This window comes from Brachyhypopomus gauderio, chromosome 1 (genome assembly GCF_052324685.1).
Source record: "Brachyhypopomus gauderio isolate BG-103 chromosome 1, BGAUD_0.2, whole genome shotgun sequence".
In the NCBI taxonomy this organism is placed as follows: Eukaryota; Metazoa; Chordata; class Actinopteri; order Gymnotiformes; family Hypopomidae; genus Brachyhypopomus; species Brachyhypopomus gauderio.
Window position 1 is genome coordinate 11,269,196 of NC_135211.1, and position 10,927 is coordinate 11,280,122.

General features: G+C 42.2%; 2 protein-coding genes across 2 annotated transcripts; both read right to left on the reverse strand.

The window, feature by feature from the left end:
- Positions 1–1,671: 1,671 nt before the first annotated feature.
- Positions 1,672–3,857, reverse strand: tmem167b (transmembrane protein 167B). The gene is made up of 3 exons (XM_076993995.1): positions 3,700–3,857; positions 2,885–3,016; positions 1,672–2,723 (listed from the first exon to the last, which is right to left on the reverse strand). The coding sequence occupies exons 1-3, from the start codon at positions 3,707–3,709 to the stop codon at positions 2,641–2,643; spliced, it is 225 nt and encodes a 74-aa protein (XP_076850110.1). The 5' UTR covers positions 3,710–3,857; the 3' UTR covers positions 1,672–2,640.
- A 2,135-nt stretch (positions 3,858–5,992) lies between these two features.
- On the reverse strand, positions 5,993–8,537 carry b3galt6 (UDP-Gal:betaGal beta 1,3-galactosyltransferase polypeptide 6). Its single transcript, XM_076993966.1, has 2 exons — positions 8,222–8,537; positions 5,993–7,662 (listed from the first exon to the last, which is right to left on the reverse strand). The coding sequence occupies exon 2, from the start codon at positions 7,650–7,652 to the stop codon at positions 6,648–6,650; it is 1,005 nt and encodes a 334-aa protein (XP_076850081.1). The 5' UTR covers positions 7,653–7,662; positions 8,222–8,537; the 3' UTR covers positions 5,993–6,647.
- Positions 8,538–10,927: the final 2,390 nt, after the last annotated feature.

Sequence of the window (10,927 nt, forward strand, 5' to 3'; positions counted from 1 at the left end):
CAGAGGCGACAGCAGTACATTTAAAATAACATGTTATCTACAATTTAAACTGCTGTATGTTTTCGTGGTCCGGCCCGTATTTTCTGGGACAAGTTGGTTTTTTTCTGATCTCCGCTGCATACTGTCAGCCCGCACCAGCTGGCCCAGTCCGCGGCCGCGGTCCAACTTGTTAATGTGTTTACAGGCTCAGACCGCGGCCGCGCTGAGCAGGTTAGTCTGACTGGAGCGGGGGAGGTATTAACACCGTTAAACAGCAGCGTGACTACGGGCCGGGGCCGCAGTGCGCGGCAGTGGCTCCTCCACGGGCTGAGTTAAACCACCGGCGGCCCACCGGCCCACTAACCCATTGGCCCACCGGGGAAATCCCCGGTAGCAATGTATGCCAGTCCGCCCCTGGCACTCACCACTTAGCCTAACGTTGCGTGTGATATTTTATTATGTAAAATACATTTCTCGTTGTAGATTACATACCTGTAAAAAATGGATTCCTGAATGCAAAATGCTTTTCAAATATATGTTTGCGAAGCCCTTTCCTTTAACAGTAGCTATATAATATTATTGAAATGGAACAGGAAATTAGTTGAAAACCAAGAAAAACAGTTTACATCATGTCAAAGTTTGGAAAGCATTTTTTTCTTTCAGTGCAATGTTGTCTTAAATTTTTGTTTGGTTTCATATTCAGATAGGCCTACACTAAATAACGGTTTTGTCCTCTACAATTTAGATTTATGTACCTACAAGTATGTAACAAATTACGATTAATAGCATAATATTGCTTGGTTTATAGATAACACTGTCGAAGCACATCAATCAGAATAGGTATGCGTTACTACATATACACAAACAAATTTATATATATTGTGTGTGTGTGTGAATTTAGACCAGAAAGGTGGAAAATACAGACGAAGCATGAATGTAAAAATGAACCGCGTGATTTGTTTACACGCAACATAAAAGGTTTTCCGGAAGTGTTGCGTCTTATTCAGTCTCACGGAAGAAAGCCACGAAGCTCCAAGAAATTAAAGAGCACAAAGCACTAATAAATTGTCATTAGCCTATCATTGGCTTTATTCTAACTTCTGCAATTTCACCACTAGTTTGCGTTATTTACTAGATGCCTTTAATGTTTAGCTATAGCCAAAATGCTGCCGATTGGAACATTTTTATGTAAATTTAAATCTAATAAAATCTCAAAGTAATTGTCTTATGTAAGCAGTACATGTAGAATTGTGGATCGATCTGAGAGACTTTTTCGCGTTTCTTCATTGTGCTATCTACTGTACAAGGCGAGGTTATGGCTGAGAAGACACCACCCCTACTTTTCCTTTGCCTGTTTGTTCTGAAGTCATCTTCAGGATTTACCGGTCCTTTACATTTGCTACAAGCAAACCTTCAGTTTGCTCCTATGTCTGCACCATCAGGAAATAAGGTAATTGCCAAAAAAAATAAATTCTCCAAAAAATGCTAATGCTTCATCAGCACACATTTCTGAGAGTTTTCTTATACTTTACTTAACATGATCAAGAATAGATGAACACCAAAATAAGAGAAGTATACGCTCTAGATGTGTATTCTTTCAAAAACAATGAAAATGTTTATATAAATTATTTCAATACAAAGAAAAGTGCTCCAAACCCATATTCTTCATAATTCAACACTACTGAGACAGCATAGCGCAAAAGGCCATTAGAGTATTTATTATATAACCATGACAATAACCGCAACTTAGCTGACAATAACAGGGTTTCAGTAGGTGTGTTGGTTTAATCCAAATATCAGCATGATGACCATGTGGTCATAAGTAACTGCCAGAAAGAAATTAAATGGTAGGAAATCCTAATTAGTAAGAATCTGATTTGGTGAACAATGAAACACCTTGCAGATCTGTAATCAGACCTCATTCAGTTAAAAGGTATTGCTTCAGTTTTCCATAATTTTTGCTATTACATATTTACAATATCAACATTCAACACTGATCAAAATGTAAAGAACATTTTGAACAATTAAATGATATGGCTGTGTGTATTTACAGGGAATCTGGAGGAAAGGATTACATTTAATTTCATCTTCACTGTGATGAACAGGAAATGGAAAAAAGTATATTAATGGCACATACATATTTAAAGGAAGAGAAAATTATGTAGATTTGATACCTTTCACCAAACTTGATTTACTTGATTTTTTGGTCTACATTTGAATCCAATTTATACCAACAAACAATTTCTATCCAAAAGGAACATTTAAGACAGCAAAAAACCTGAACAGGACTTAAGAGAATATAACTTACCATGTTAAACAATTGTTAAAAGATATTATAATGTACAAAAAGACTGAGGCCAATTATAAGATGTGATAAACTGTGTTGCCAGGCCAAACCCCACAAAACATTGCATCAAGATGACTTCGTATGTAATCTTATCTTCAACAACTTACTTAACCTTAAGCTTTTTTTGTTTAATTCAGCTTGAACTGTGGTTCAGGATCACCCAAAGAAACAAACTGAAGAGAGTGTAAATAATATTCAAGAACCAGAAATGGAACGTATGGAGATCCTCACCAGCAGATGGCAGCATTTACCAATACCCAATGTTCTAATGGCATTGCAGGGCACATTGTCCAAACAGAATCCATCAGATCGCCTCATTTCAGAAATATCAGGTAGAATGCCATACACAAACATGACAGCGCCACGGCAATATGTAGTCGTGTTCCGATTACTGCAGCTGTGGATGGAATGAAAGTCATTACAGGGAATACACCACACATGTGATTTATACAAATAAGACCATCATTACAGGCACGTAACACTATGTTAGGTGCATTTAATGATGTGAAGACAACTCCTTAAAGTAACTTCATCATCTTAACTTGATATCCTGCTTACCTTTGTAAAAGACCCCCCACACTCCCCTTTTCTCCGACAAAAGCCAGTTATTGAGGCGAGGAACCTTCTTCAGGTACGCACAGGTACAAATGAAGAGGATTCCAAACACAAGAATGCCATCAAAGGAATACACTGTGAAGAAAAATAAGTCATTCATACCTTTGTTCCTCAAGACAAACGTGTTTAAACATTTCGAGCCTAAAAGGTATAGCAATGTTTTCAAATAATTTGTCTAAACTTCGAAACATGAGTAGCCCGGACATTAATTAGAATCCACCGGCAGTTATGAAACCTGTTGTGCAGCTGATACAGAGACAACTTTGCTAACGTTAGCTAGCCACTTACAAAATCAACTGTACAAGGTAGCTAGATAGTTAATTAATTGATTTACTAATATATGGGAAATGAAGGATAAGAACCTAAAACAGGACGCTGGTGTACCAAAAGGGTTAGTTATCTAACCATCTAGACTACATTACTCGATATATGTTATGATATATTGTTTTCACGGTTAGCCAAACTACTTAGCTAGCTACCCAGATGACGTGTAGGCAGTAGCTCCACCAGGAGCTGTAACTGTTATCATCCACCGAACACATCAACATAGTGTTAGTTATCTGACATAATGGGTCCAAACGGAGCCTGGACGATACCGGACACGGTACATAAACCTGATCCTAAAATACGCCACGTCCACCAAGACCGAGTTAGCCGTCTCACCAACCACCTCGGTAAAAACCACATCTTATTTGTGATTTTAACAGCTACTGAAACGATAGAACAGTGTCGCACTGAACCGTGTTTAACGAACCCACCATTTGTCATGGTCGCAGCGTGCTGTGTTTCTGTGAAAGAGTGAAATGCGACTACTGCCCAGTTATCTGGTCGCTATTTGCCACCCATAGTACGCGTCCATTCCAAACCAACACCAGAGACGTCGGTGATGCTTCCGGGATCAAGGAATTGTGGGAAAATACAAATAAAAAGTCACTGTCGCGTATGCTAAACTTAAAATTTCTTTTAGTACTAAGAATAATATCTAATCTATGTCAGATACACGACTTCACAATTAAACGTTTTTAAAGTGTTTAATTTGAATTAGAAATTTGCAGCCAAATTTTAATGTTTACACTTACTAGAAAAAGCTATCTGTTCATTAGTTTCAAATAATAAAAGCCCTATAACAAGCTGGAAAAATATCTTTAGAGACTAGCGGACCCTGCATGCAGAGTGATGCAATTATAGAAGTATATAAAAATGCTTCATGGCATGTTTCCTAATCAGTAATTTGTGAGCTTTGCTATATTAACAATGATAATGTATACACATAATTATAAGACAATTAGCAGCTATCAAAATCCATTCTGCATGTATTAGATAACTGCTTGTACATTGTTCCTACTTAATCACATTTTGATATTTCAATCAAGGACCATCAATGACTTCCTTGGACATGAAGATAAACACATAGCCTACAGAGTAGTCACCTGTCATCTGCCTGTTCTTGGAACCCACATTTTCAGTTTGCATGGCACTTTACCTGTGGATGTCTATCTGGATGTCACATGGTCCCTATATGACAGCTAGTCTGATTTACCTGCACTCGATGAAGAGTACGAAAAGCCTTCGTCACTGTTGCAAAGAGAAAACTGGGGACTGGATAGCAAGACAACAAGGAGAATGAACAGAAATCATAATTGTCCATTACATAACTGGTAGAATACATTTGAATAATTTAAATAATATAAATTCAGGAATCCATTGATTGGATTTGGAGAATTCAATGGCGTGTCAGCACTGGGCTTGTGCTGGAGTTTTACCATCTGTTCCATCTTCAACAGAACTGCGCTTCGTTTCAAAGGCGTGATTAGCTGGGGAATGTCATCCTGTGCCTGTCCTAATGGTCCTACACATCTCCACAGTACAACTCAGTGTGTCTGCATGTGTCTAGAACTCCTGTGGATATGACGACATGCTTTTATACTGCCCAGCACAAGCAAGACTCCATTCATACTCTATACAATCTCTTCAGGTATAATATGTCATGTCCATAATAAAGGCTTGCATGTGATTCTTTTTCAAGAGTGAACTCAAACCTTTTACTCATATATGCAAATTTGTATGGACTTTTACCCACCCAGTGCCGCAACGTTTTTGGACTACTGTTGTAGATTAAAAAACAATCTCTACTAGAGAGAAAGTTTGGTGTCTCGTCTGAAGCCTTTGTTCATGTTTATTCCTTTCATTCTCCATCGGAAAGTGATTTCCTTCAGCATGTACACAAATGGGCAGGGGATGCCACTGGGATGACAGCTTCTCACCTTGAACACACTATGCCACACACCACGAAGGCAGGCTAAAGCAATAGTCAGACCAAAGCAATCGCCAGCCAACTAGCAATTGGACGGTAGCAAAGGTCACAGAGTTTTGCTCTAGCACATTCTACGTGCCTTGATATGTTAATCATTACTGTAATATTTCCATTTGCAAGAACACTGTTGAAGGTTTATTTTTCACATGTAAATAAACCCTGTATACAAATCACTTGATTGTCCTATGCTTTGAGCACCCTGGTCACTCTGACCTGACTTTTTAATTTAATTTTTTGATGTATCCCTGCTTTTCAACATAAATATTTCCAGTAAAAATAATTCAGTTTCTACTTCAACGATGTCACACTAAGAGTTTACCAATGTATTTGTAATATAGCTCAAGGGCAACATATAGCAGTAAGTACACTTGGTCAGGACATCCCTATTTTATTTTCTTACAAGCGCCCGTAGCATGCAAAGGAGGAAGCGTGGGGTATTAATGTGAGCTTCTCCTCTGAGCTGGAGGGCCAGAAGAGGCAGACGCATCAGGGTACCAGAAGGAAGTTTTGCCCAATGGATCCCAGGACAGTCCACTGGACCATGCTGAAGCTTCAAGGACACTTTTTTTTTCTGATTTTTATATTATTAAAGTGAAAGGATTTGGATGGATTCTTATCTGGAAATGCAGGTGCACAGAGACCCATGAGTTTTAACAGAAGGGACTGATCAGTCCAGGAGCAACAATGCCTGTGGTAGACCTGCCCACGTGCCAATAAAGTAACGATCAGACACGATATGTAACAAAAAATGTTTTAATAAAATCACAGAGGTATAATCTACTGCTCATTTGCAGCAGCTAAAAGGTGTTATTAACTGGGCATGTTGATGAAGTACCAATGTTAAAAAGATTTGGGCAGGGAAAAAAAATTAACTTTTTTTTTTTACCAAGTAAAGCAGAAATAGTCAATTTTGGTTTCAACACATCATTACCTGCTTCTCTCTAATAAATGAAGAGGATCACATATCCGCCTTGTAGTGTAGTATGCTTAAAGTAGATCATTGTGTGTGTGGCCAAACCAGTTTAACTTTGAATAAAAATGTATTATTTGTTAGTGTGCAAAACAAAGGGTTTGAGCAGACATTCATTCATGACCAAGCCTGGAGGAAAAGGTCATACAGCAGGCAAATCTGTGATCTCAGTGGCCTCTTCACAGTTTTCTACAGCCAGTGAGTAAGCAAACAGCACAGTCATACCAGTGACTGACAAATCGCTCCTCTTCAAAGGTAAAGGAGGGCAACTCAGCCATGCATCCATCCCACAGAGAATGTAAACTTACAAAACAGCCTCCAAAGTGTCCATGTAGGCCACAAGGTTTGCGACACGCAGACAACACTGATAAATAAATAAATAAATAAACAAATAAATAGATAGCAAGAGCAGCGTGCAGGAGTCAGGGGATGCCGTCTTTGCGCTGGCAGCACTGGGATGGCGGTACGCTCCAGTCATAAACGTACGAGAGGCGGAGCTTCACCTCTTCCTTGCACAGATGCCCCTCCTTCTGAAGGGTCTGGTGCTTCTCCAGCATGTCCTCCAAGCTCTGCTTGTGCGTCACCAGATACTTATTGCTGCAGCCCCGCGATTTGTACTCGGTGTCGAAGCGCGGGTCGTGCACACGCTTCACGTCGACGGGGGCCAGCCACGCCCCCAGCGACACATCCTCGCTCTGCCACGCCTTCAGGAAGGCGGCATTGAGATGCACGTAGTGCACCAAGTCCGCCGAGAGCACGTAGCCGCCGCCCAGGGCGTACGGGAGGTAATAATCGCAGAGTTCCCACGTACTCTCCTTCCACTTCCCAGCGGTCTTGACGCGGCCGCGGCCCGAGAAGAAGCCCCAGTAGAGGCGGCGGGTCTCCTTCTCCTTCAGCTCCTCCTTCAGAAGGTCCAGGCGTGCGAAGGTATCGTCGTCTGCCTTCAGAACAAACCTGAAGTCTACGTTCTGGTCCAGCCAGGAGTACATGTGAATGAGCTTCTGGGTGAGGTTCTCGTAGGAGTCGTGGAGGTCTGGGAGGAGCAGGAGGTCACGGTGGCGCGCGTGCTCTGTGGCCAGGCTCCGAGCGTCCTCGGGGGGCAGGCCCTCGGTGCCAATCACGAACAGGGAGAGCACGTCTGGCTCCGCTTTGGCCAGCCAGGTGTTGCGAATGATGCTGCGTCTCTCAGTGTACTTGGGCCCCGTGGTAATGAGGACCACCAGGAAGGCCGAAAGCTCCTTGGCACGTGGCGCCACCGGCAGGTGGTCTCGTCGAGCTTCAGCCCTCGGCGCTCTGCCCGGTAACTCAGCCGGCTTCAACGTCTCCGAGGTGCATTTGGCAAGAAAAAGGAGGACTGTGGCGAAGCAGCAAAGGACGCCAAGGACCAGGGCAGTCTTGTGACGGCACACAAGACGGACAAAATTCATGATTTCACAGCTGGGGGGAAAAGCAAAGGTAAATTACTTTGTCAATTTGTTCTATGCATTGTGTAAAAATTGTCAGAAAGGCTTTTGAATATCTGCATGGTAGCACATTGCAAGCATCATTGCAAATACACGATTTATAATGCACCTACTGTGTCCTAAGCTAGTCACCTGGCTTCACCGTGACACACGTATTAAAAAGCCAGAATTTCCCACTGATCCCAGATTCAAAATGAAGTGCCATGTAACCGCTAGGTAGCTAACTGAGTAACAGAAATGAAGTCAGTCGGTTAGTCATACTGAGGGCATCATTACTAATAAGATGTGCCTCGCAGTTAACACAGACGTCCTCGTCACCAGTACATGTACGGATTTAGTACCGAATTTCAGATGTTGTTAACTAATGAAATGTTTCATTTCATTTTTTCATATGGCACATTTCATCTAACTAACTACCCAGCTAGCATAGCTAGCAGGATTGGTTCGGTAAAATGTCTGCTTTCTGAGTGAACTACAGTGCGTAACTGTAACGTTAGCAGAAACGTAGACGGTAAATGCTGCATTAGTCTCACCTGGTAGATAACTGCCGCACTGCTCTCAATACTGGGTTCTTATTTCCTCCCGGGCATTCCTGCTACACCGCTAGCTAGCTTGCTAAACTCAACGGACAATATAGACAGTTAGCTATGTTGTGTGCACAATAAGTAACCCGTACATTAGATGGACAAAGAAACAGCTGGTTACATCTGCCAAAAGGCTAAAAATGATGACAGCATAATCTCTCAATAGATGTTCGTGTCATTTCTTCCAAACAGAGCTAGCGATGCTACTCCTCACGACGGTACTACATGAACACTGACAGTAGAAAGCCAGTGATGACGCAGGCAGTAAACTAGAACATAGAGGGAAAAGTGAAGACAAATAGCGACCCCTAGTGGAGTGAAGACAAATAGCGACCCCTAGTGGATGGCAGAAGCGAGAACTTATGTTGAGGTACGTATAACTGTATGGCGTCAAAATAGGTCCTATAGTTTTGAGAATCAAAAAAGAATCAATAACCAAGAAATTACGTTTTGTAATTGAGAAAACTGTCGTTAATATTGAGAGTTAAAAAAGCAGGATTGTAAACAGAATATTTATGTTTTTAATAGTCTATTTTGGGTTTAATATTCTTGAAGAATCCGTTTTCGTTTTCGTTGCGCCTTTTCTCGCTTGCGCTTCTCTCAGTCTCGGTCTCGCCTCCAGAAGTTTCTCGCTTTTGACTTTTGGACCTGATTTTACGGGTGGGTGGGATTTACACAGTCACTGGCTGATGGAGTTAAGCCCCGCCCACCCACCCCATTCTACACACCTGAGCCACTTTAAAAAAAACATTTTTGCTGACAACTTCAAAAGCCAATTTTAAGATTTGAAACCAGAATGTGGATTACGTTTAGGTTAAGCATCAAGTGCCTTGTGCATTTGAGCAATGATAGAACGTTGTCTATGAGAAAGCAGCGAATTATCCAGAATCATATTGTGTTTTGACAATGTCACCACTAATCCACCTGCCCAGTGTGCCTTCCCCCCTGCTGACTGACTCATTCAGAGACGCAGAGAGGAACACAACATTCATAAGGAGCTAAAGACCTTTAGAGAGGCTCCGAACTTATATCGCTGTGCCCCTTTGCAATTTGGAGTCTCAGGAACTGAAGATGTTAAAGAATATGCGAACAATGGTGTATGGTTACTCTGAGAACATGACATTAGCCAAGGAAACAGCACGGACGGCACGTGCTTATCTTTGTTCCAACGAAAGAGTCTCTGGAACACAGAGAGATGCAGATCAAGGGGACCATAAAGAACTTTGACCTGTACCTCAAGGTATACCTCACTTTACAATTACCCAGGTATAACGTGAAGATGTTAGTCAAACTCATACTTGGAGAGAAATGAGTGCGTGCAAAGTATTTTCATGGTGAGTGAAACTCAGTACTCATTCATTAATTCATTAAAACTGATTTCCCATCATTTCCAAACTCAGGAAACAGAAGTGAAACAATGCCAGGTTCAGGAGAGAGCAGGGCGGGAAAGAGAACTAGCTGTCCAGAAAGCAGCAGACTTGCAGGCTCTGAAAAAAGAACTGAAGCAGCTCTTGACTGAGAGAGACAGGCTGGACCAGCTGGTGGAAGATACAAGATTGATCCCAATTATTTAATAACTAGCGTTGTAAACAACAGGTGAGACACACGTCTCGATTTCAGGATTACTGTCCAGTATAAATATTAGTTTCCCACAAAGAACCCGTTATGAATCGTCTGGAGTGCTGCAGTCCCCTACCCGGTGACTCAGCGATACTGACAATGGAGACAGACAGTTAATGAGATGTTTTCCTTTCACGCTGGTTTAGTTTCAGGAGCCCTGGCAGGTCAGGTCATGTCTGGACACGCTGAACCAGATGAGGCAGGAGCTATTCAAGAGCAGGCAGCAGGACCAGGCCTCGGTCGACAGCATGCGAGCCCAGCTCAACCGCTACACGGAGCAAAGAAACGACGCTATCCTGCACCTCAGCAATAGGCTGGCCCAGCTGCGAAACACATTGGAGAGCCCGCAGGGACTCCACACTCTGGGTGGGTAAGGCTCCACCGCTAGGCTCCAGCAGGGGACGACACCTGCTCCACACTACAGAACTGAGGCTTGTTCCTGGCTTGGAGTTTGTCCCAGCCTAGATAATAATACAGACTGCCATCCAGTTTGCTGGGTGTAGCAGGTAACTTTATGTATCCCTGGTATAGGAGTCAAAATGGGCCCATATTCAAAACACAGCAGCCAAGAAGACACTCTTGTTGGGTACAATCAAAATGCCAACTTTGAACATCTACCAAACCACGTGCAAGGTGACAAAAAAGAAGCAGTGAATGTTGACGATACTCTAAAGCAGTGGTTTCCAAACTTTTTCTGCCGTGCCCCACTTTAGTAGATGAGAATATTTTTGTGCCCCCCCTATTGACACATGTGCACGTTTTACTTCCAAGCTCCGCGCCCAACCTAGGGGACGCGCCCCCCACTTTGGGAACCACTGCTCTAAAGCAACTGGACATGGTACTACTGCAGCTAGATATATATAAGAGTTAATGATACATAGGACAAAATGACTTGGTTAAAAAACTGTGTGTCTAATTTATGTTTGTCTTGTTGCTTGCAGATCCAGACATTTTTCCTTAAATTGCGTTCAGTCTGGCAGGAAGTTAACAGAGGGTCAAAACCCAGAGCAGAACCGGGAGTTCTAATATAAAGAT